This window comes from Ochotona princeps, chromosome 12 (assembly GCF_030435755.1).
Source record: "Ochotona princeps isolate mOchPri1 chromosome 12, mOchPri1.hap1, whole genome shotgun sequence".
Lineage (NCBI taxonomy): Eukaryota > Metazoa > Chordata > Mammalia > Lagomorpha > Ochotonidae > Ochotona > Ochotona princeps.
In genome coordinates this window covers 68,905,723-68,930,963 of record NC_080843.1, presented here as the reverse complement: position 1 = coordinate 68,930,963, position 25,241 = coordinate 68,905,723, and the positions used below count along the sequence as shown (strand labels likewise).

The 25,241-nt window shown below is 42.7% G+C and overlaps 2 protein-coding genes across 2 annotated transcripts in view; one reads left to right on the top strand and one right to left on the bottom strand.

Moving 5' to 3' along the window:
* Positions 1-25,241, top strand: part of RNF17 (ring finger protein 17) — a 113,199-nt gene that overhangs the window by 71,508 nt on the left and 16,450 nt on the right. Inside the window, exons 21-29 of the mRNA XM_058670998.1 lie at positions 6,498-6,725; positions 7,271-7,421; positions 7,560-7,678; positions 9,958-10,048; positions 12,651-12,766; positions 16,528-16,826; positions 18,576-18,739; positions 20,787-20,906; positions 22,451-22,531. Coding sequence (XP_058526981.1) covers positions 6,498-6,725; positions 7,271-7,421; positions 7,560-7,678; positions 9,958-10,048; positions 12,651-12,766; positions 16,528-16,826; positions 18,576-18,739; positions 20,787-20,906; positions 22,451-22,531 — 1,369 coding nt within the window. The remainder of the gene's footprint in view (positions 1-6,497; positions 6,726-7,270; positions 7,422-7,559; positions 7,679-9,957; positions 10,049-12,650; positions 12,767-16,527; positions 16,827-18,575; positions 18,740-20,786; positions 20,907-22,450; positions 22,532-25,241) is intronic.
* LOC105941707 (small ribosomal subunit protein uS11-like) lies at positions 14,902-15,503 on the bottom strand. Its single transcript, XM_036493489.2, has one exon. It carries the CDS (start codon positions 15,501-15,503, stop codon positions 14,961-14,963), a length of 543 nt encoding a protein of 180 aa, XP_036349382.2. The 3' UTR covers positions 14,902-14,960.

Sequence of the window (25,241 nt, the reverse complement as noted above, 5' to 3'; positions counted from 1 at the left end):
AGAAATATTAAAAAGCAGTGTAAAATCAAATGAAATTGAAACTAGAAAAAAAATGATAAAAAAAGAGCAATAAAACTAAGAGGCTTGTTTTTCTTTTTTAAGATTAATCAATTTGACAAACTTTCTGCCAGACTAAGGAATAGAGGCTAAAATAACTGATTCTACAGAAGGATAAAGAATTGGGGTTGGCAGTGCAGCATTAAGCCACCGCCTGCAACAGCAGCATCCGTGTGGGCATCAGTTCAAGTGCTGGCTTCTCCACTTTGAGGCAGCTTCCTGCTCGTGCAGCTGGGGAAGCAGCAGGTGGCCCAGGTCCTTGGGCCCCTGCACCCATGGGGGAGACCCTGATGAAGCTTTGGCTTCAGGCTTACCTCACCATCGCAGCCATTTGAGGAGTGAACCAATGGATGGATGATCTCTCTCTCTCTCTCTCTCTGCCTTTCAAATAAATAAATACAAACATTAATGATGCCAAAAATATAATTTAAAATGGAAAAGTTAAAAAAAATTATGAAAGGGAAAATCTCCAAATTCATTTTATGGAACCTGTAGTATCCTGATGCCAGGCCCCAGAAAAGAACACTATAGAAGGGGAAAAAAGCCAGGATAATATTCCTAATGAACCCCGTTTGCTCTTTACCTGTCTCAACATAATGAAAGTGATCAATGAAAATCCCACCTGAGAGATCATATGAAGTGGTGACAGATTTTTCTCTGAGGTTGGGGACAAAACAAGGATGTGCCCTTGCACCACTTCTTTTCAACATGGCACTGAGAGCCCTGTCAGAGCAATTAGGTAAGAAAGAGATTAAAGAGCACCCACCTTACAGGGGAGGAAGTGCAGAAAGCTCTGTTCACGGATGATATGATCTGATATGGAGAAACCTAAAAAGATTCCACAAACTATTACAGCTAGTAAATGAAGTCAACAAAAGAGCAGATACAAAGTACACAAAAATCAATTGTATTTCTGTACGTTAGCAGTGAACCATTCAAAAAGGAAGTAACGTTTCCATTTACAGTAACATGAGGTTAATAAAACACCTTAAGAGTTGGGGCCAATGTTGAGGCATAGTGGTTGAAGTTACGGTGTTTCTAGCGTGCCATATTGGCACTTGTGTGGATCCTAGCTGCTCCATTTTTTTTTATCCATTTCCCTATTATGTCATGGGAATAATCAGTGTAACCTGATTCAGGTACCTGAGACCCTGCCACTGTTATAGGAGATCCAGTGAAGCTCCTGGTTTTCGCCTGGCCCAGCATCAGGAGGTGAAAGACATGTATAATGAAAACTATGAAACTTTTCCAAAAGAGATTAAAGAGGACATAAGTAAATGGGAAGATGTATCCAATGATTTGAAAGAGAGTTGATACAGTTAACCTGTTAATACTACCCAAAGCAGTCTATGTTAGATTCCCAGTGATACGCTTGGTGGAAACAGAAAAATCCCCCTTTGGTGCCCAGTGCGATAGCCTAGTGATCCTTTATGGGCAGCAAGATCCCATATGGCCACCAGTTCAAATCCCGATTGTTTCACTTCCCATCAGCTACCTGCTTGTGGCCTGGGAAGGCAGTTGAGGATGACCCAAAGCCCTGGGACCCTGCATCCATGTGGGAGACCCGATAGAAGTCTGGCTCCTGGCTTTAAATCAGCTCAGCTCCGAATGTTGCAGTCGCTTGGGGAGTGAATTGGCTGATGGAAGATCTTCCTCTCATTCTCTCTTCTCTGTATATCTGCCTAAACTAACTAAAACTTTAAAAAAATCCATTCTTTTCCTTAAATGAGGTCTCAAGGAACTTTGCATATCCAAAACAATCCTGAAAGGGACAACATGGAGCCCTTTATCCATTTTGCTTCAAACTTATTACAGAGTCACAGTATTTCAAACACTGTGAAAGCAAGCAGTTGGAGAGGTAGTTAAAATGCCTTTTGAGATGCTGGGACATTCACATCTACTAGATAACCTTGGTTCAAGCCTCCTCTTCTTCATATTCCAGCTTCTTGCTAATGCACACCCTCGAAGCAACAGATGATTGTTCAACTTCTTGGGACCTTGCCATCATATGGGAGACCCAAACTGAGTTCCCAGCCCCGAGCTCTGCCCTGACCCAATCTGGATTATTGGCAGCATTTGGGGAGAGAGCCAGCAGATGGGAGATAATCTCTTCCCTCTGTCACCCCTTTCCCCTCCCCCCACCACTCATCTCCCTTTCTTCTCCTCACCTTCATGGTTTGACCATAGTCCAAAAATCATTAAATGAAAAATCCCGGAGGATGCAAGATGGCGGCATAGGGTACAAACACGTTTGATATGATGGAGAATCTTTAGACAGGGAGAAGTACAATAAACAGATTACAGGGAAAAAATGGCTGTCAGGCAGTAAGCAGGGGGTACCTGGAGACCCCCTGGACACAGAGAAGCAGCGGCAGAGCAAGGCTGCAGTGGACAGAAAACCCACCAGTGGTCAGCAGTCTGCAACTCAGACTCCAGTGATCCCATTTCCAGCACCAGCCAGACATCCAGCAGCGGCCTCCACTCGACTGTTGTGACAGGCAGGTGGGAGCCTGGGTCCGCGTGGGGAGCTCAGGAGGCTAGTGCAGTCTGGGTCCTGCCAGTCTTGCTGGGTGACTGGGACCAGCCACAGGCGGAGAAAGAGTAGGAGACTCAGGGCGCCATCTTGTGTGGAGTGGCGGAGCATGGAGTTGACGGAGCGGCACAGAGGAGGCTCCTTTCTGGCTGATCACACAAAGCTGATCCAGGTGGGGAGGGCAGCACCAGCTTTGCTTCCTGCAGGGTGTGTGGTCCCTGGAGCTGAGAGCCAGCAGCCCCAGTTCTCCAGCAGTGTCCTGCCTGGCGCCATCTTGTGTAGCAGGGCTGCAAGTGTGGACTTCAAGTGAAGGTCCAGAGTGGGCGTGTTACTAGCTAATTGCACTGAGCTGAACCCACAGCACCAGCCTTGCAACCTACGGGAACCGTCTTGCGCAGAGAGGCAAGAGCTCCAGTCATTGATAAACTGCAAGACGAGGAGTGCTAAACTGCACATGCACTATTTCAGTAATGCTCAGGTATCAGTGTCACGGGACCAGGCACTGTTAGACTGAAGGGAGGACAGCTGAGCTGCCCAAGAACTAAACTGGGAACAAAATCACCACCATCTTAGAGCACTGCACAGGCTCTGCGGAAAAAACAGCCCTGACAGGGCATGCCACCAACTCCACCCAAAATAACTCCAGGAGGTACTCAGACTTATCGGCCAGCAGGGGGCGACAAGATCAGTGGTGCCTGTACAATCAGTGCCGCAATCATTCAGGACAGCTAGCTGTGTTTTCCAAATCCAGGGCACTGATTGAACACAAAATTCAACTTGTAGACCTGTAGATAATACATCTTAGAGAAGACTCCATCAACCAGAATGGCAACTACAAAAGGTAAAAGAAAAGACCAAGGCAACATGAATGTAGCTGAAGACTCCAGCAAAGGAGCAAAAGCTTCACCCACCCTCAGAGTTAACTGAGGAAGGCATTGATAAAATGGGGGACACAGAATTCAGGAAACTCATTATAAAGCTGCTGATCAACAATGAGAAGCACATACAAGAGTGCAAAGAATTTAAGGAATATGTTACACAAGAAATAGCAATGAATCAAATCAAGGCTGATATATCAGAAATTAACACAGTGGAGCAAATTATAAGTACAGTGGAGAGTCTCAAAAATAGAATGAGGCAGAGGAGAGAATTTCAGAATTAGAAGATATTTCTTGTTACCAGGAAGAAAGAAACAAAAGCTGGAAGCAGAGCTGGGTCAAGCTAAAAAAAAGTATCCAAGAATTAAAAGATATAGTTAAAAGACCCAACATAAGAGTTATGGGCGATCCAGAAGGTACAGAAAGAGAAGTTGGGGTTAAAGGTGTATTCAATGAAATAATAAATGAAAAGTTGCAGAAATAACTCCTATTATTTGAATAAATTTTATATCATTTATACTTGTTCTGTTTTATTATTATCTACTCATATCTTACTCTGCATATGTATAGGAAACAAGAGTGTAAACATTCTTCGTGGTTTTAGGCATCATGGATTCTTGGTACGTATGTCCCTCCTGTAAGGAGGAATTACTGTGTTAGAAGCTCCAAGGTGAGTGTTGTGCTGCAGCAGCTGAAGCCACCACTTGGGATGCCTGCTTCCCGCATGAGGGTACTGCTGATCAAGTCCTGTCCTGGTAGTTCTCATTCTGGGAAGCAATAGATGAGGACTCAAGTTTGAGTCTGCACCTGCTCGAGAGACTTGGATGTGAGTTCCTGACTCCCAGCATCAGCCTGGCCCCATTCCAGTTACTCTGAGCATTTGGGAAATGAACGGGCACATGGAAAATCTTTTTTACTCTCTCACTCTGCTTGTCAAATAAATTAATGTTTAAAAGGATAAATGATGATCGCTTCTCAGCCTTGTGGCTAAGATTAAACATAAAAAGATAAATGCCCAATTTAAAGCAGTCTGCATACGACATATTGTACCTTTTTGGTCCCTCTGACATGTCTGGTCCCTAGCTCTGTCTCAATGCACACTCGGTGAGTGCTTGCTGAATGGTATGAATGGAGAAAATGAAAACATGGGTCTGAAACTCAGAAGAGGACCGGTTAGTAGTGCTCATTGATGTAGCAGGATATTAACTGGCAAGTGAGAAGATAATGAATGAAATAGTCAGTGTTATCATTTGTTTCAGTCTCTTCTGAGGACAAAGCAATGCTGAGGATTATCAGTTACGGGGAGGAAAGGAAAGTCCAAAAAAGGGTGATTCAAGAACCAGAGTGTTTCCAGAAGGAAAGAATAGAGAATGTCGAGCGTTAAGGACACATTCCTTGGTTTTAGCAAAAATTATTATTTGCTATAGTTAACTATTCATATCTTTTTTTAAAGATTTATTTATTTTATTACAAAGTCAGATAGACAGAGAGGAGGAGAGACAGAGAGGAAGATCTTCCATCCGATGTTTCACTCCCCAAGTGACCACAATGGCCAGTGCTATGCCGATCCGAAGCCAGGAGCCAGGAACCTCTTCCGGATCTCCCACACGGGTGCAGGGTCCCAAGGCTTTGGGCCGTCCTCAACTGCTTTCCCAGGCCACAAGCAGGGAGCTGGATGGGAAGTGGAGCTGCCGGGATTAGAACCGGCTGCCATATGGGATCCCGGGGTGTTCAAAGGTGAGGACTTTAGCCGCTAGGCCACACCACCGGGTCCTACTATTCATATCTTGTGAAAAAATAATTTTGTCCTTTATACAAGTAAAAATACCTATTTATTTACAATTAACCTAAACGAATTGGGTTTATTAAGTATTAAAACACTTAACTGGACTACACTGTTGTAATAATATGGGAGAAATCAGTTGAGGAACTTTGAGGAAGGGTAAGGGAAATCCCAGAGCCTGTGGAATTGTATCATAAAATTAAAAATAAAATAGAAAGTAAATAAATAAAATAATTATTTTGCTTAATACATTTTAGTAGTAATTATTTTTCAGCTATATTCTCACTGGCAAAGAGATTGATAACTTTTTTAAAAAAGCATTGTAGGCATCCCTGATGATGAGTGCTTATTGAGAGCAAACAGCTCCCATCAGAGAAATCTACAGTGATACTGTCTGCAACAGAGGAAGCCAGGAGCTCCATGCAGATCTTCCTTGTGGGTGGCGGGAGCCCGGTTAATATGCGCTATCAGTACTGCTTCCCAGAGTACTCCGCGTGGGAAGCCGTGATAGGGAAAAGGGCCAGGACCCAAACCTTGGTGCTCCAGCATGGAATGTGGGTGTCCGAGGGGCACCTTAACAGCAAAGCCAAATCCCTGCCCTAATTGACACTTTTTGGCCAAATATTCAAGTTGAAAATTTGAACTATTCTTTTCCTCTCTGGACACAAAGTATCAACGGAAAGTTATAAGCAAATTTGGTATTTTCAATCATGTTTTGAAAACAAGCTTTGATTTTTAGGGTTTTTTGAGTTTCTTTTATATTTGTGGGGCAAAAGGAGTACCTTTAGCAATTGCTACTAATGTCAAAACTGCAAAGCAGCAAATAAAAACTAAAATGTCCATAAATCTAACCAGATCCAAACATTCAAAAAGTAATGCAGGGCCTGGCGTGGCAGCCAAGTGGGTAAAGTCCTCGCCTTACACGGTACTGGGATCCCATATGGACACCAGTTCCAATCCCAGCAGCCCCACTTCCCATCCAGCTCCCTCCTATGACCTGGGAAAGCAGTCGAGGACGGCCCAAAGCCTTGGGACCCTGCACCCATGTGGGAGACCCGGAAGAGGCTCCTGGCTCCTGGCTTCTGATCATTGCAGCTCCAACCATTGTGGCCGCTTGGGGGATGAATCAACAGACCAAAGATCTCCCTCTCTGTCTCTCCTCCTGTCTATATATCTGACATTCCAATAGAAATAAGTTAACCTTTTTTAAAAATACAAACTATTCTGATTTTTCGTCATTTTTCAGATATACCCTGAAGAATAATTCTGAAAAGCATACTGAAGTGTGGGATCCTTCCCCAGAAGAAATTATTTCCAATGAAGTGAAGAACTTCAGTGCTGTGTCTGCCAGATCTCTGCCAGACGAGAATCTCCAGTCACTTTACAATAAGGAACTCCCCGTGCATATCTGTAATGTAGTGTCTCCTGAGAAGATTTATGTTCAGTGGCTATTAACCGAAAACTTAATTAATAGGTATAATATAGAAGCAGTGCATATGATTTTATTGATTTCAGTCATAAGTGTAGAATTTTAAAGTAGCAAGAGTATGTTAACTAAATATTCTGTGTTTAAAAATGTAAGGCTAATATTTGTCTTTGTTATTTTTGACTACATTACAGTTTATTCCACAAGCACTTATTAAGTGCCTGCTGTAGGATAGCCAGCAGAAGGTAGTGAAAACATAGACATGTCTTTGCTGTTAGGGAGCTTGGTAGAGGGAGAAGCAATGAAGAAATAAAACTTTTAGCATGGCAGATGTCTGCAAATTTGATACAGAAAATAAAGCATTTGGAGAATGTAGTTTTAGAGTATCAGGAAGACCTCACAAGATGAACCTGTGTTCTGAAAGAGGAGGGTGGGAATAGGCAGACAGAGGAACTAGCTCAGAGAGCTGAGATGCAGCTATGTTTGATACACTCAGACGAAGACAAGGTGTCCGGGTGGACGTCGGAGAATGGGGAGAATCACATGAGAAAAAAGTTTGGAAAGTAAAGCTTTTTTCTTTTCTCTCCACATAGCTTAGAAGAAAAGATGATAGCTGCTTACGAACACTCCAAATGGGAACCTGTCAAATGGGAAAATGACATGCACTGTGCTGTTAAGGTTCCGGAGAACAATCAGTGGCGAAGAGGTCAGATCATCAGCGTGGTCACAGACACGTTGGTGGAGGTAAAGGCCAAGTTAAAATACATAAAGATGACAACGAATGCATTTTAACATGTTTTCCCCCATTTTTATTCCTTTCAATTAATAAAAAATATTTTGAGATGATGTGTTTCCCTAGACTTAAAATTGTTGTTTCCGTAGGTCTTGCTGTATGACGTGGGTGTTGAAGTAGTAGTGAATATTAACTGTTTAAGAGAACTTGAAGAAAGCCTAAAGACAATGGGAAGATTATCTTTGGAATGCTCGCTTGTTGACATAAGGTAGTGTTTAGCTGAGTAAATTTTCTCATTTTTTGCTATTTTAAATATTAGATGAATTTTTATCAGTTTTAATTTACTAATGTGTCCTGAAGTTTCCATAAAGTTAGTTAATTTGAGGTTTTAAGAGGAGATGATGGTAACTATTTTGAGCCCATAAATTTGGTGACATCGGGGAAATAAGTGAGTTGGAAAGGTCTAGAATTCCAACTGTTGAATGTAAAAAAGATCTTTTCAGGAACAGCATAGCTTTAGCATTTCCTGGAAATCTAAAACAGGCACATTAGGGGAAAAGAGTGAAATAGAGAAGATCCTGTACAAGAGAGGACTCATAAGAGCCAGGGTGGGAACCCACACACTGTGATATGGGATGCAGACACCCCAGCAGGTGTCTTCACTGCTGTGCCAGGCACCGGCATCGAGTTGCCAAAGTAACCTACAGTATAAAGACCACTTACTTACAGGAACACAGAAGGACTCAAGCAGTGTTGTGGTTAGCAAACTGCTGAGAAATCTGTCAGAGAACAGATGATCAAAGACTTACAAGAAATGTTGACAAGGAACTTACAGCTAGCATTGTTTGTCAGACTTTCAAAATAGAGCCAGATTGTACACCTTCCCAGAGAGGTATACAACACTAACTTGGAATAATATTACTGAAAAAAAAAAAAAATAAGGTGAACTTGAGTTCAATAAAGACATAGGTACCAAACCCTGTTCCATCAAACCACGTGTTGTGTTGATTGGGTTAGTTGATGGCTGCAAGCCATTTAACATGAAAATATTGACCATGTTACGTACTTACTTAGTGAGTCAATTCAGTGAAATTCTGGATCTGAGAGCCGTGTTAGAGACTTCAGGGTGTGCTTGTGTGCCAGGCAGCCTGGTGAGTAGTGTTCCTCTGTTCTCGGGGCTCCATTTGATGGTCAGAAACATACAAGAGATTTCTGTTTCTGACCAACTCTGCTTTCAGATGAATCTTTTTAAAATACCTAAAGTTGGGCCCGGCAGCGTGGCCTAGCGGCTGAGGTCCTCGCCTTAAGCTCCCTGGGATCCCATGTGGGCACCGGTTCTAATCCCGGCAGCTCCACTTCCCATCCAGCTCCCTGCTTGTGGCCTGGGAAAGCAGTTGAGGACGGCCCAAAGCCTTGGGACCCTGCACCCGCGTGGGAGACCCGGAAGAGGTTCCTGGTTCCCGGCTTCGGATGGGCACACCACCGGCCCGTTGCGGCTCACTTGGGGGAGTGAATCATCGTTCGGAAGGTCTTCCTCTCTGTCTCTCCTCTCTGTATATCTGACTTTGTAATAAAATAAATAAATCTTTAAAAATAAATAAATAAATAAAAATAAAATACCTAAAGTTGATTTCCATTAAGAAAACTAAAACAATGGATTGTGAAAGTAGATATGTTTTCATTGATCTGTCAAATATTGAGTGTTTTTTACTGTTCATTATTGCCTGCCATTGTCAAAATTTGATACTGGCATAATTTTTTAAGATTTACTTATTTGCTTTATTGGAAAGACAGATTTACAGAGATGAGACAGAGAGAAAAAGATCTTCCGTCCACCGGTTCACTCCCCAAATGGCTGCAACGGCCAGAGATGAGCTGATCCAGAGCCAGGAGCCAGGAGCCAGGAGCTTGTTCCAGGTCTTCCGCATGGACGCAGGGTTCCAAGTATTTTGGGCCATTCTGTATTGCTTTCCCAGCCCACAGGCAGGGAGCTGAACAGGAAGTGGACCAGCACCCATGTGGGATCCTGATACATGCAAGGCAAGGATTTAGTGACCTAGCCATCACACCAGGCCTACTGATGTAATTTCTAATCTTTTGAAGTTGCATATTTATCAAATGATTTCAATTATGTTGAATCAGATCAAGAATTAAAAACAAGTAAAATTTTTGTAAACTGTTACAGATGGCCTTAAATCTAACTTCTAGAAAAATTCTGAGAGTACGCAATGGACTCATTGTCTCAGAAGACTTTCTGTTGAACATTTCTGGTATGACATCTATGTGCCAGCCATCATCAGGGAGAAACACATCATTTCTGTTAGAAGTTAGTCTAATTGGCATGTATAGTTTCAAAGGTCTTTAGTGTAGCTGCAGAGCAGATCCATGTAAAGGTAAGAACAGAAAGTTATGAAAATGGACAAAAATATTGTGAAAATAACATATATCTGTGTTTTAATTGATTATTCACTGTTTAGTTGATTCAAAATATGTGCATATGTTTACATAGTGTTTTTTGTATAAAAACATTGTCATTTTGCTTTGTAGACCAACTGGTGGGAGTAACAAGTGGACAGCCACAGCTTGCGACTGCCTCTCCTTGTACCTAACTGGAGCCGTAGCAACTATAATCTTACAGGTGGGTAAGGGTGGTCGGTATTAAGAGATAGGTACCGATGCTTTCATTGACACTCTCATCAGTTCTGACTTCTTGTTGAGAAAACAGCTATTTGGATTTTGTTGCGAAGTTTATATTTGGGTTGATCATTTGCATTTGGGAAATGTGTGAGAAGCAGGCATTTGGCCCAGCTGATAAGACACCCACATCAGAGTATTTGGGTTCAGTTCTTGGCCCCAGTCTTGGCCCCAGCTTCCTGTCAGTGCAGACCTTAGGAGGCAGCAAGGACAACCCCAGTGATGGTACTCCTGCCTTCCATGTAGTTGACTTAGCTTTTGCTCTAACCTTTCTGGGTATTTGGGAAGTAAACCAGCAGATAAGAACTGTGTATGTTTAAGAGTCTCTGCCTCTCATAAATTGAGAAAATTATATTTACATATATGTACATAAATATACACACCCATATATGTATATGTGAAACATGAGAGTATGTATTTCTGAAGGTTTTTGGAATTATTATTTTTATTTTTTAAATAGTTCTTTTAAATGCCTTCAGTGAAAACATTTTTCAAAGTAAGATTCATTTACTTACCTGAAAGGCAGAGGGAGGGAGGGAAAGGCAGAGATCTCTGATTCGTTAGTTGACTGCCGGCTGGAGCTGGACAGGTGTGAAGCCAGGAGCTTCATCTGGATCTGCCAAGCAGATGCAGGGCCTCAAGGACATGGATCACCCTCCACTGCTTTCCCAGGCACACCAGCAGGCAGCTGGATTGGGAGGTGGAGCAGCCAGGACATGAACTCATGCCCGTGTGAGATTGGTACTACAGGCGGCAGCCTTACCCACAATGCCAGAGTGCTGACCCTGAAATTATTTTCTTAAAGACATTAATTTGAATAGCAGAGAGAAAGATCTTTCATTGCTGATTCACTCTCCAAATGCCCACAACAGCCAAAGCTGAGCCAGGGAGCCCAAGCGGTAGCCTGGTGGCTAAAGTCCTCGCCTTGCATGCACCAGGATCCCATATGAGTGCTGGTTCTGGTCCTGGCAGCTCCCTTCCCTTTTAGCTCCCTGCTGGTGGCCTGGGAAAGCAGTCGAGGACAGCCCAAAGCCTCGTACCCTGCACCCACATGGGAGACTCAGAAGAAGCTCCTGACTGCTGGCTTCAGATTGGCTCAGCTTATCTGTTGTGGCCACTTGGGGAGTGAACCAGTGGATGAAAGATCTTCCTCTCTGTCTTTCCTTCTGTCTGTAAATCTGACTTTTCAATTAAAAGAAAAAAAGCTGAGCCAGAAAGAAGCCAGATATTCAATTGGGGTCACCCATGGGTCAGTCAGTTGATCTCTTTCTCTGTGTAATAAAAATTTTTAATGATAAATTTAGGCGTAGGCATTTGGTCTATTGATAAGAACACCCATGTCCCATATTGGGATGTCTGAGTTCAGTACCCCCTGCTCCAACTCCAGCCTATTGCTGGGAGGTAGTGGTGATGGCTTAAGTTGATAGCTCCCAGCTTCAAACCACACCCAGAGGCCATTGTGGCCTTTTGGGGAGTAAGCCAGCAGATGTGAACCCTGCCATCCTCTCTGCTGCTAAAATAAAAATTTTTTAAGTCTTGGAGCAAAATTTTTTGCAATCCATGCATTGGTTTTTTTGTAATATGATTTGCCATAAACTTTTTTTAATGATCTTTGTATTGATAGTGTTTTTGCTGTCCTGCAGCAACGGACTTGGTGCAAGGATCAATAATCATACACATGGGCTACTGGCTGGTGGTCAATAGCCAATGTTTCTTAACAGCATCAGACTGAAGACTGAGGGTCAAGTCAGCTTAAGGAAGGAGGGCTTGAGGAATTTACACATCAACAGTAAGGATGAGTTGACTTGAGGCACCCCTGCCTGTCTTTGATCAAACCCGAGGGAGCATCTCTCTTTGATCTGCTACCTAAACCTGAGGATTAGGGAGTTCCTGGTCTCTGTATTTCCAAATCAACTGCTTCCAGAATGTTTTCTCAGGATTGTAGCTAGCCCTGGATCCACACTGGCAAGGCTCCCCAGAGTCCTCTTAATCAGTTATCTTCCTACAGATCTAATCAATTGTCCTACGACAGTGTATTATGAGGTTTGAACATGGATTGAAAAAGATACATATCTTTTAGGGATACCTAAAAATATTATTTTCTTGACATTTCTAATTTTTAAATGTTTTATTTTCCTAATGATTATAAGAGTCTTAGATACCTCATTTTTCCCTATGTATTTTGTTGTTCTTTTACTTTTTATAGGGGAAATAAGGTATACCTTATAGAATACATTTTGATTTTATGATTCACAAAGAGTTTAAGGCAGTAGAGATACCGTGTTAATTATTGTTTACCTTCCATAGTTTGATGGGGAATATTTTCCGATTGCTTTTTGAGGTGGAGATTGGGTGGGACAGGGCATGGTAAGTTTCGTCTTGACCCTGAGATCCTGCATATTTCAAAAAACAGCTGTCTATCCCCGTTAACTGTCTTCCATGCTGTCTTTCTGAAATATTTAAATATGTAACTTTTCTCTGTTGGGAAATTTTTTCTTGCTTACAGAGTATTTCATTTCCATTCATACTTTGATTTATCACTGCAGGACAACAGTACGACATGGCCTTTACCTGTGAAAATCTTCTGCAGAGACGAAAAAGGAGAGCGTGTGGATGTTTCTAAGTATTTGATTAAAAAGGGTTTGGCTTTGAGAGAACGGAGGTACAGACTTTAACATTGTTTTACATCAGTTCCTGGTGGATGCATCTCTCATTTACCTGTGAAAACTCCAAACATGTGTTCTTTCAGACAGAAATTGCATCTTACTTGCCCTTACAGATCATTTGCCAGTTAATTGCTCAGAAGTCAACTCAGAGGCAAATTCCCAAATTCCCTACTGATATGTTAGCTTTTACACTTTTCCCTGAGTGTTTACACTGAAACCAAAGAGAGAACTATATAAACAGGTAACAAATCAGAGCCACTGGCATCTTGTGCGCAGACAGGTTTGGGCTGAGTGCTGAAATTCTGGTGGTCATATATCAAAATGTATTTATACTAAATAGGTTTAATAAAAGAATGAGCAATATTTGTATTTAAAGATTCTTTTGCATACTAAATTTGGGATTAAGCACCATTGGTGCAGAGGATGTAGGGGTGTGCTGGGATTACAAACAAAATTTCTGAGTGGCTGCGTTGCAGCGTGCGTGTGTATTTAGTCAGTTTTTCATCACGCTGATTGCAGCACCTGAGATAGGCACACAGTTTCAGAGCTTCCAGTCCAAGGGACGGCTGCCTCACTAACTGGGCAGAAGGGGATCCCAGGGCCAAGCAGCAGGCAGAAGCAACACAGTTCCCATTGTGATTTCACAATGGGGCCACTACCCTAATCACCTAACCCAGCTTAGTGACTCTGCAGAGCCCCAGCTTCAAATATAGTAAATGAATTAAGGTCTATCCTGCATGACTAGAATTCTGGGGATCGAGCCCTTTAGGGGACACCAAGTTGTTATCTAGCTTACTTGGGCCTGGTCCGATGCAGGTTGAATGGCCAGGACGGTCAAGCTCATGCATTTAATCTAAATCAAATTAGTATATCCTAACTTATACATGTCTCTTCTGGGTTTTTCTGGCTTTGGACTACTGCAATTCCTTGATAAAAGTAGTGTTAAAGTAAAAAAAAAAAAAAAAAAGCTAGGCATGTCAGTGCTAGAGTTGCCTACCACTGATCTTGGTGTGATGTTCACTTTAGAGGATTGCCACTTATGCTGGGTGTTTGAAAAGTTAGGAATATCTGTTATAATTCTGCTAAAACAGCATTGGTAATGCTCTGAGGTTTTTACTTATTTACTTATTGTACAATAGGCATACTTAGAGAAAGCAGTTTATTTACTTGAAAGACTGAGTTAAAGCTAGAGAGGCATTTTTCAGCTGCTGGTTCACTCACCAGATGGCTACAACCAACAGGGCTGGACCAGGTAAAAGCCAGAAGCTTTTCCAGGTCTCCCCTGTAGGTGCTGAGGACCCAAGCACTTAGCCCATCTTCTACTGCTTTCTTATGGACTTCAGCAGGGAGCTAGATGAGAAGCAGAACAGCACCTTAACTCACCGACAATACCACTTTTAAATGATTTATTTCCTTATTTGTTTGAAAGGCAGAGTTCCAGAGAGAGGAACAAAATTTTGCTTCTGCTGGTTCACTCCCCAAATGGCCACAGTGACCAGGGCTAGGCAAGATTGAAGTCAGGAGCCTAGAATTCCTGACAGGGTGGCACTTGGGCAGTCTCCCACTGCTTTCTCAGGTACATTAGCCAGAAGGAGAGAGTTGGATTAGAAGTGGAGCAGCTGGGACTTGAACTGCTGTCTATATGGGATGCCAGCACCATTGGCAGAGGCTTAGTCTGAAATGCTACAACATCAGACACAAAGCATACCTTTTTATAATTTTCCATGATACAGTTTTGTAGGTATAGGGATTCATAAGTGTATCATGGCATTGTAGGTATAGATAATGGTAGAAAATCTAGTATCATATTATCAAGGTATATTTAACCATTTCATTGGGAGTCCTTTTTTTCAGGAATAGAGATGCATACTGCAATGTATCTTCACTTCCCAGTATGCTGTCTCCATTATGCAGTTACTCTATGAGAATATGTGTATATACATTTTGAGCCATTTATCTATTTGTTTTGTATTTTTGCATGAATGCTGCCTTATGTTAGAATATGCGTCTTTTTAGGATTGACTTATTTCACTGAGCATAACGTTCTCCAGTTGGGACCATTTTGTGGCAAAAGTAGAATTTTATTCTTTTTGGTGGCTGAGTAGTATTGTACAGAATAAGTATAGCACAATTTCTTTTTTTTTCACATGATGACCATTTATTAACAGAAAATAATGTGGGGAGTCCTGCTCACAGGCGGCGACCACGGTGACCCCCCTTCCTGCGGGTGCTGTTGGAGGGGATGGGAGTGACATCCTCAATCCGCCCGATTTTCATCCCCGAGCGGCCAAGGGCTCTGAGAGCTGACTGGGCTCCGGGTCCTGGGGTTTTGGTCCTGTTTCTTCCTGTTGCCCGCCGTTTGATGTGTAGGGCAGTGATACCCAACTTTTTGCACCTCTGGGCCACATCCTGGGCAGCCAACACGGCAGCATATGGCGAGGATTCATCTCGATCAGCCTTCACCTTCACTCCACCAGTCACGTGGCAGATAGTTTCCTTGCCAGAAAGATCAGTGATGTGGACAAAGGTGTCATTGAAGGACGCAAATATGTGGCAGACCCCAAAGCCATTCTCCCCTTCGGCCACCTGAGGCCCGAGGCTGATGGCCTGCTCCTCCTTCTTTTCCGTCCCCTTGCTGTTTCTGCACGTCTTCCCTCCACTCCGCTCCCGGAAAGAGCATAGCACAGCTTCTTTGTCCATTCCTCTTTCCGTGGGCATCTGGGTTGTTTCCATGTCTTCACCAGTGTGGAGTTGACTGCTATCAATGTAAGGTGTCAGGTCACTTTGTCTCACGCAGATTTCACTTCCTTTGGATGTGGTCCCAAGAGTAGGTGAGCTGGACCATATGGTAGGTCTGTTCCAGTTGTCTTAGCACTGTGCATACTGACTTCCATAGTGGCTGTACTAGCACGCACTCCCAACAGCAGTGGAGTAGGAGACCTTTCTCCCCACTTCCACACCACCAGATGTTGCTAGTAAATTACAAATGTAGGCCAGTCTCACTGGAGTTAGGTGGCCCTCAATATGTGTTTTATTTACATTTGTCTAGTAACTAGGTAGCCTGAACATTTTTTTCATGTCTGTTAGCCATTTGCCTTGGTTCTGTTGAAAAATGCCCGCTCATTTCCTCTGCCCATTGTTTCACAGGGTTAGTTGTTTTTGTTGTTGTTGAATGTCTGAAGGTCTTTGTAGATGCTGGATGTTAATCCCCTATCGGTTGTGTAGTGTCAAAGATGTTCTCCCATTCTCTTGGTTGCTTCTTCACTTTGTGGATCATTTCCTTCACTGTCCTTTTTTTTTTAAACTGAGAAAAAAATGAAGTAAAAAAAATTAAGCCTGGTATTTTAATAATAACACCTTACTTTTAATTAGAAATCATAATTTCTTTGTATTGTTTTTTAAATGTTGATAACTTGCCACATGTATATGTTCTGTGTGTGGAACAGATTGTAATTTCTTAAAATCAACTTGCAGGTGTTATATTTTCCAACAATAGTTAATTAATTGCACAATACTTAGGATGTAATTCACATGACTGTTGGAGAGTAGTGTGAAAAGAGGCAACACTATTTTAAAACATTGAGATGAAGTTATACTGTCATTTTCTTCAATTTCTAACTTAAAATATTTTTTATAACTTACGTTCGTATACAGTATGTAGCAAACAGTTTGTTTCAAGTTTATTTGAGAAATGTTTGGTTTTCTGCATGTTTTTGTATTTATTCATGCTCAAATGAGTTCTTCTTGGATGTTACAGAGTTAATAAATTAGCTGACAGCTGTTCAGCATCTGAGAAGTCTCTAGAATTGCCCCCGGAACAGGAAGATTCAGTAACTACCAAGTGTACTGAGCTTAGCATCGACCCTGACAAAACATCTGCTGACACAACCAATGAACACAACGTGAACACAGTTCATGATTTTAAGGAAACAATCTCAGAACCAAGAGCCCCTGGATGCTACAAACCACCAACTATCCCGAAGATGAAAGTATTTGACGCAGTCGTCAGCTGCATTGGTGATGATGGAACTATATTTATAGTACCCAAATTATCAGGTAGATGTCTTATTCTGTAAGGTTAGTCGGTGAACACACACTACACATCTCCAGGCGTCTAGTAAGATAGATATGCATGATATATGTTGGCAAGCAGTGAATTTCTTTGAACCTCATTTGAAAAGGATTTTTAAGAAGATTAAATGATTTTTCTGCAAAGCATGCAATGTGCTTTTAACAGTGCCTAGCACAGGCTCAGCACTATGGCCTCGTGGCTGGATACTCACCTTGGTTTGTGTGCCTGCTGCTCCACTTTCAACTCAGCTCTTTACTTTTGTCCTGGGAAGGCAGTGGAGGATGGCCCAGGGCCTTGGGACCCTGCACACATGTGGAAGACCCAGAGGAGGCCCCTGGCTTCAGATTGATTCAGCTCTGGCCATTGTGGCCACTTGGGATGTGAATCAGCAGGTGGAAGATCTTTCTCTCTGATCTGCCTTTCCAATAAAAATAAATAAATCTTAAAAAAAAAAAAGCTAATGCCTTGCACATTATTATTAGGATGTTCTATTGTTTTAGCATGGCCGTTTATGTTATAGTGAGGGCGTTCTTAGTAGGAGAAGAAAATACTGTTCAGAAAATTCCCATTTCCTCTGTTAAGGCAGATTGAATAACTCTCCCAAATTAGGTAAAACGACTCGTAAATCCTTAAATCGGTGCTAGTACACATGAAGCTGTAGTTCACTTCTCTGTCTTCCTTGCTTGCCCACGTTGGGGTTAAGACGCCCAGGCGTGGTGGGGACATGGGGGACTTCCAGATCTCCAAGACCTGTCATTCAGACAGGTTCAGGGGCTCTGTAAGACAAAAATTAAGTTTACATTAGAAAACAAATAAGGAGAAAAACCTAACAAGTGACTGGAGATTCAGAATCCTTTGAAAACGTGTAGACCCATCCTGATATGTCCTTTGGCTTTTATGCAAATGCTCCCATTGGGTGGGATATATTCTGTAACTCAGCACTCACAGAACTTAGGTGCCAATAACTCCCTAAGTCCATCTCCCCCAGGAGGGGATGGTAGCTGTAAATTCACTAAGACTTCTCTTTTGTTTATCTCCTAAATACTACTTTCTAATTAAAAAAAAAAAAGAATAAACCTGTGCATTTGGCTGTTACAGAATTAGTAAACAGTGTTTTGAAACCTATAGTAATAGTACTTGAACCAGAAGCTGGCCTTGACACGTGCACATACTTACTTAGTACTAAAATTGGTGGATTGTTCCAAACGAAGCATTGTACTGAATGCCATGCTGATAATTAAGAGCTAGGGTTGCAAGTTGTTTATAGAAAAAATAAACTGAGGCTTATGGAAGAAAAAGAACTATTCAGGGTCCCACAACTGTTAACAGAGCTTGCCTTTTGTGATACTAGTTATAAAACTCGACTTACTGTAGAAATAATGGACTTATTAGCAGTAAAGCAATTTCAGTTTATACCCCCAGAATTGTACCGTAGCTTAACATCAAGTAACATATAGCATATACTATTTTATTTAGATGTGTTATCAAACTTACAAATTAGTAATTATTTCCTACTAGGCCATCTGGTACATTTAGAGCTCTTGATGATATTTGCGCTATCATATATGCTGTCGGTAATGTTTTGAAACAAACTATGAGAGTTCTATGTGACTTGTTTTTAAGTCCTTATTAGCAAAGATGTAAAGTGCTTAAATAAGATTGATAATGACTTCTTATTGCAAAGTAATGGAGAATTCTTCCTAAATGTTTTCTGGTTTGAATAATTTCTTCAGAACTTGAGCTGTCAAAAATGATGAATGAAATTCAGAATAATCTAAAGTGCCTTGGTCTTTTGGAACCTTATTTGTGGAAGAAGGGAGAAGCCTGTGCAATAAGAGGATCTGACACTTTGTGGTACAGGGGCAAGGTCGTGGAAGTTGCAGGCAGCACAATTAAGGTGAGCGCCATGTGGTTTTGTGACTCTTCTCAAATTAAGTGCTGGAACGTAAGTGGCCTTTAAGTATAAAAACTTATGAGGATGTAGTTAAAAGATCTTTTGATAAGTTCAGTTTTAAAGTTCACTCAGTAGATATCTTTTTCAAATATATGTAATAACCTAGATAACAAAAGCCAAAAAAACAAAGTTACCCAGGTAGGGATCTGACCACTGATGCGTTGATGGGTGATCTGCTCAGTTGGAATTGGTAGCCCTGTTTGATACTGATGTCTAGTAAAATGACTTCTCTTTAAATATGTTAAATATCAACCTAGAAAATTTATTTCACATAGCTGATGCTTTGAGAGAAAGGGCTGACTTATGAAGTATCACTCAAATTTCAGCAGTCTTAAAAATAGTTTAAAATGCATTCATAAAAATATAGACTAAAATAACTTCATTTAAATTGAATTTTATAAAATAAAGTAACAAAAATGATTAAGTACTTTATCAGACATTGAGTACCTGAAATTTTCAGATATAACTAAGTTAGTAGGAAGAAAGTACTTTTGTTTCTTTTTTTTTTTTAAAGATTTATTCATTTTATTATAGCCAGATATACACAGAGAAGGAGAGACAGAGAGGAAGATCTTCCGTCCAATGTTTCACTCCCCAAGTGAGCCGCAACGGGCCGATGCGCACCAATTCGATGCCAGGAACCTGGAACCTCTTCTGGGTCTCCCACGCGGGTGCAGGGTCCCAATGCATTGGGCCGTCCTCTCCTGCTTTCCCAGGCCACAAGCAGGGAGCTGGATGGGAAGTGGAGCTGCCGGGATTAGAACCGGCGCCCATATGGGATCCCGGGGCTTTCAAGACGAGGACTTTAGCCACTAGGCCATGCCGCCGGGCCCTACTTTTGTTTCTTTACTTGGGAAATTTATTTTCTGTTTGCTGTGATACCTAATAATTATATAGTATTCCAGGTATTTTACCTATGTGCTTTCATGTTGATGTTTTGTTTACAGCAACTATTCTGGACATAGCTATCATTATTTTTCCAGTTTGAAAATTAAAATTTAGGTTCTGTGACCTACCCTGATCCACGCCCTCAGTGCATGGCTATCCCGGACTTGCCCTCCAAGCATGTGCTTCCTGACTGCTGAGCTCTTGCAGCGGCGCCTGCGGACAGCTGGTGCTAACCAGGCGGAAGTCAGAGCCAGTGACCCCACAAGCCTCCCACCTGCTTGGCAGGGCACTTGTGTTTGAGCCTTTCTCTGCTGCCTGCCGGGAAGTGCTGGTGGGTGGCAAGCAGAGTAACCAGGCCTCAGTCCTGTACTTGAGTGGTGGCATCCCAAATGGCACATTAACACATTAACACACTGCACCACTGTGGTCTACTGGAAGTCAGGTGTCTGAATTTGGGGTGAGGATTAGCATCTGCATGCTTACAGAGTCATGCCTGTGACTACAAGTGGTCATTTGCTATGGGTTGTTCTCTTCTTTAATACACAGGAAAAGTGGAACAGTCATTATCAGTTCATAACTTTATTTATGTGAAAATCAAATACTTTTTAAAAATTCTTGTACTTGAGTTTCTGTTTAACACATTGAAGTATTTCAATATTTTTCTGTAAGGCCATTTATTAAATGAATTTTTTATTCGTTAACTTGATACCCTTTAAAGTTTAGATTATGATTTCTCTGAAAAATATACATTTCATAGTCACACTCACCGTATCTGTGATAAACTCAGATATTTTTTTATTAACTTCTGTTCATTTTTTACATGCTGACTGCCAAGGCCAGTATTGTGGCATAGCAAAGTCAGCATCCCAGCAGTCTTCCTACTGATGACCTAGAAAAAGTAGTGGGGGATGATCGCAGTGTTAGGGCCCCCCCCCAACCCACATGGGAAACCCAGGTGGGGCTCCCGGCTCCTGGCTCTGCCTGTGGTCACTGGCCCTTGCAGCCATCTGAACAGTAAACCAACAGGTCAGCTCTCTCTTTCTCGTCTCTCTTACAGTCTCTGACTTTCAGAATAAGTAAAGTTTTCTGCTGCTTGTTGCAGGTGCAGTATTTGGATCATGGATTCACGGAGAAGATTCCACAGTGTCATCTTTACCCTGTTTTGTTACATCCTGATATACCCCAGTTTTGTATTCCTTGTCAGCTCCATCACACCATACCGGTGAGTACAGGAGGATTTGTGGGTGATTATGTTTAAATACTTTATTAATGCTTTGTTAGAAATAAAAATGCAAAATAAAATCCCTTTTTGCTGTTAAAAATTATAAATATGTACAGTTAAGTTTGTACATTTTTATAATAAAAACTAAATATTGAAAAATTTTTCGTTAAAAAAGGCATGACATACATCCACCATGAGATTAATCTGATAGTATTTCAATGTAATGTTTAAAAATACTTTTTAAAATGCTGATTGTTAAGCAAACTTCAATTAAACACTGATGTTTTCGTTTTGGTACATTGGAATAGGAGTTACTTTTTAGCTTTCCTTTTTCTTAAGATAATGTAGAAACTGAATTATCAAGATCAAAGAATTCCAAAAAAAAAGTAATTTGTAGGTCTATTAAGATGAAAAATAAATTTTATTTATGGTTTCCTGTAAGAAAACCTTCTTAAAAGAGTGGACATTTGGGGCCCGGTGCAATAACTTAGCAGTTGAAGTCCTCACCTTGTACACGCAGGGATCCCATATGGGCACCAGTTCTAATCCCGGAAGCTCTGCTTCCCATCCAGTGCCCTGCTTGTGGCCTGGGAAAGCATTCAAGGACGGCCCAAAGCCTTGGGACCCTGCACCTGAATGGGAGACCCGGAAGAGTCTCCTGGCTCCTGCCTTTGGCTCAGCGCAGCTCCGGCCATTGCAGCCACTTGGGGAGGATAGATTATGTTTCTCTCTGTCTCTCCTTCTCTCTGTATATCTGACTTTCTAATTAAAATTTTTAAAAAGTGAACATTTGGCAACAAACAAGAAGACTTGGGACAAACTGGTTATATTGCTGGTTCTAACTTCCCCCTTTGGCGGAAGCAAGCAATGGCTCAAGTATTTGGGAAACCCAAACTGGGGCTTTGCTCTGGGCTTTTGTCTGGCCCAACCACTGCCATTGTGGCATTTGAGGGGTCATCTGACAAACAGGGTGTGTCTGTATGTGTTTCTCATAATAAACATTTACGACAAGTTGAGAGAAATTCCTTTGTGGAAATGTTTTCAAATTCAGACCTTTTAGCATCTTCCAGGGCTGTGTGTGTCTGTGGCCCAGGGCTGCGGACGGGCAGAGCTGGGTGGGTTTACCTGGGGTTCCTATGTGTTGCTGCGGTCAAGATGCCAAGAGAAGTGTAGTTGGACGGGGCACTTCCACACGGCTAGCTTCCTTGACCCATGAACTTTAACACAGGCCAACCTGTCACTGCTCGTTCATGAATGTTTTACAGGCCTTCTGCCAGCACTGCTTTGGCATATTGGTCTGTTGTAAAGTTTTAAATGTAAGGTCTTCAGTGTGTTTTTAAAGCATAAAATATGGTAAATCCTCTCTAGGGAGCTCTGCCAAGTTCTAAACATTGTAATATTTTATCATATTCCCGTTATAGTCTTTGAAAAACGTGTATTTTATATTATTTAGTATTACCTGTTTTGGCTAACTTTGCATATCTTCATTTGCTTCCTGCTGTTATTTGTGAAAGTGAGAATCTAAATTTTCAATTCCCAAATAGGTGGGAAATGTCTGGCAATCTGATTCAATAGAACTTCTTCAGGAATTGCTTTCAAAGAGAGAAGTGGAAATTCATGTTATGGTAATTTGTATTTAAAATAAGTTTAAATTGTTTTCTGTAAGATATTATAACAAACATAATTGAAGGATATTTTTGATGATAAGCAATGTTGCATATATTCTTATGTGAATACAATTTATTTACATAAAAAAGTTTGATTCTTAGGCTTGTTTTAAATAAATGCAATTTTGAACTTAAGAACTTCCAAACCTATTATAGTAACTTGAAAGACTTTTTTTTTAATGTTTTTTGTTTATTATTATATTTTTGGAAATCTTTACATAGTTAATTAGGGTAAAAAGATTCAACGGCTATAGGGAAGTGGGTAAGACTATTATTTCCATATTGTTTCCTTCATGTTTAAAGGGGGATATTGAGGGAGAAGCCCCACCCAGTTTCCCACCCACCCCAGGTCCCGGATGTGGGGCTTGTCCGAGGTTTTTGCTCAGGTGGTTTTGATAGTTCACCAGTTATGAATCGCTGCCAATCTTGCCACTCCAAGCACGATGAGGTCTTTGAAGAATCCACTGATTGACATAGTCCATCATAGAGTCTCCATTTGCCCAGTATTTCGCTGCCAACATATAGCTGAGGTGGTTGATTGACTTGTTCTGTCTACTGTCTTTTCTTGGCTAGGGTTCTGAGTCTGCCATTTCGGTTGGGAAGATCCCCAAAAAAACTTTGTCTGAGGTATTCCCAGACCAGATTCTTGTATGTACTAGCAAGTACAGGGCTCGGCACAGTCCATTGCCCTGATCAGCTGGTGGTTGCAATTGCTGGGTTGGTTCTGTTTTCAGCCCCGACTTTCACTAGAACCAATGGGTGTTGCAGTCTAGCCTTGTCCTGCCCAGCACATACTCGGCCCTCGCATAACCCACTGGGAGCTGCAGCCTAGTCAGAGCGACCCACGATAACCCCCACCAGGCCCGCCTCCTACCTTGGTTTGCCAGTATGTGTAGCAGACTAGTCCAGTCTGTCCCACACCCCATTCGGCTCTCATACATGTCAGTGGGTATTAAAGCTTAGTTCCATCTAACCAGCTCCACTATGCAGCCCACCCAGATGCTGTTGGGTATCTCTGTCTGATCACCCTAGCCCATGTCCTAGTTTTCATACCCTCCCATGGGAGTGGTAACCCAAGAGGGAGGATCCCACTATTTCCCTCCCAGGCCTCTCCCACTCCCGGATTATGCACTCTCCAGGTAGTTCTGTGGTTTGACTTGACAGAATTAGCTCCCAGTGCCAGCTTCTGCCAGATGATGCTGCAGCTAAGCCCAAACAACCCTCACCCACTCTAATTTTGTTTGCACCAGTAGGAATAATCAGCTCAGCCTGGCTTGTCCCTGATCTAGTCCACATGAGGCCCACAGGTGTTGTAGCCCTGCTTAGTCTGGTCTGCCCCCATCCCAGCTCACACTCTGCAGTGGGGGTAGCTGTCCGGCGAGGGGTCCCCCCCCATATTCCCCATGCTGTCTTGGCCCCCTCTCCTCCTAGTTCTCACGTGTGCTGTTGGGTGCTGCAGTCTCATTCGATACAGGTCACCTCACCTTGGCGTTCCGTATTGTGCACTGGTTTTTGTTGCAATCAATCCTGGCCCGACCCACACTCTGTTCTGGTGCTCAGATTCATCAGTGGATGACGTGAACTGACTCAGCCTGTTCTGCCCCTGACCCATGCCAGGTGTATGCCAGTGGGTAACTTTCCATGGCCTGTTCTGGACTGCTTCCTACCATGTTTCTTGCACTTACCTGCAGGGACTATGTCCTTCCAGAGGAGTTGCCCAGGCTCCTCCATCAGAACCTCTCCCAATACCAGATTTCGCGCATACCAGGGGGTCCATGAGCCAGCCCTACTCAATTCACCTCCTGTCCTAGCAGGAACAGTGGCTTTTCCCGGCTGGCCTTCAACCCAAACTGGTCCTTGCTGTTGGATGTCTCAGCCCAGCCATGGCTCGTCCATTCCCACATACGGCTCACACATGGCTCAGTAGGGGTTGAGACCTAGCCTAGTCCATCCCACATCTACCCTGGTCCTCTAGGACACCAGAGGGTGTTGGAGTCTGGTCCGGCTCGGTGTATCCACTCCCAGTCCACACTTGTGCCAAGGGAGACTACAACTGTTTCCTGATCAGAACGCAGCCCCCATTCCAGCCCAAGCACCCCTTGGTGGGAACCTCAACCCAGCTAGGGCTGTCCCCTTAGCTCCCCAACCGGGCCTGTTCCCAGCAGTAGATCACACGCCTGCCAATGGTTGCTCTGACTCAGCTTGGCTCAGCCCCTCACCTGTCCCGACCCCTGCCTTAGACACTGTGGCTTAGCGTTCCTGGCTGACGCAGACCAGTAGGTGCAAGAGCCTAGCTCGGCATGACCTGTGCTCCATCCTGGTCTCTAATTTCGCTTGTGGGCTAAGGTTTGCTCAGTCCTGCCCGGTACACCCTATTCCATCACCAATTCACACATTGGCCAGCTGTTGGAGCTACTTTGCCCAGCTTGTCTGACTCCCAGGTCTGGACCACATGTTCACCAGTGGGAGCTATGACTCGCAAAGGGAGTTTCCCAAGTTGCTCCACTTGATCCCCTCCCAGACCCAGTTCTCATACATGCCATTGGGTTTTAGGCCAGTGCCCAGTGAAGTCTGGCCTTCCATTTGGCCTTGTATGAGCTGGTGAAAGTTACAGCCCAGCCCACCCCACCCCCTATTCAGGATTAACATTTGGGTGCTGCTGCCTCAG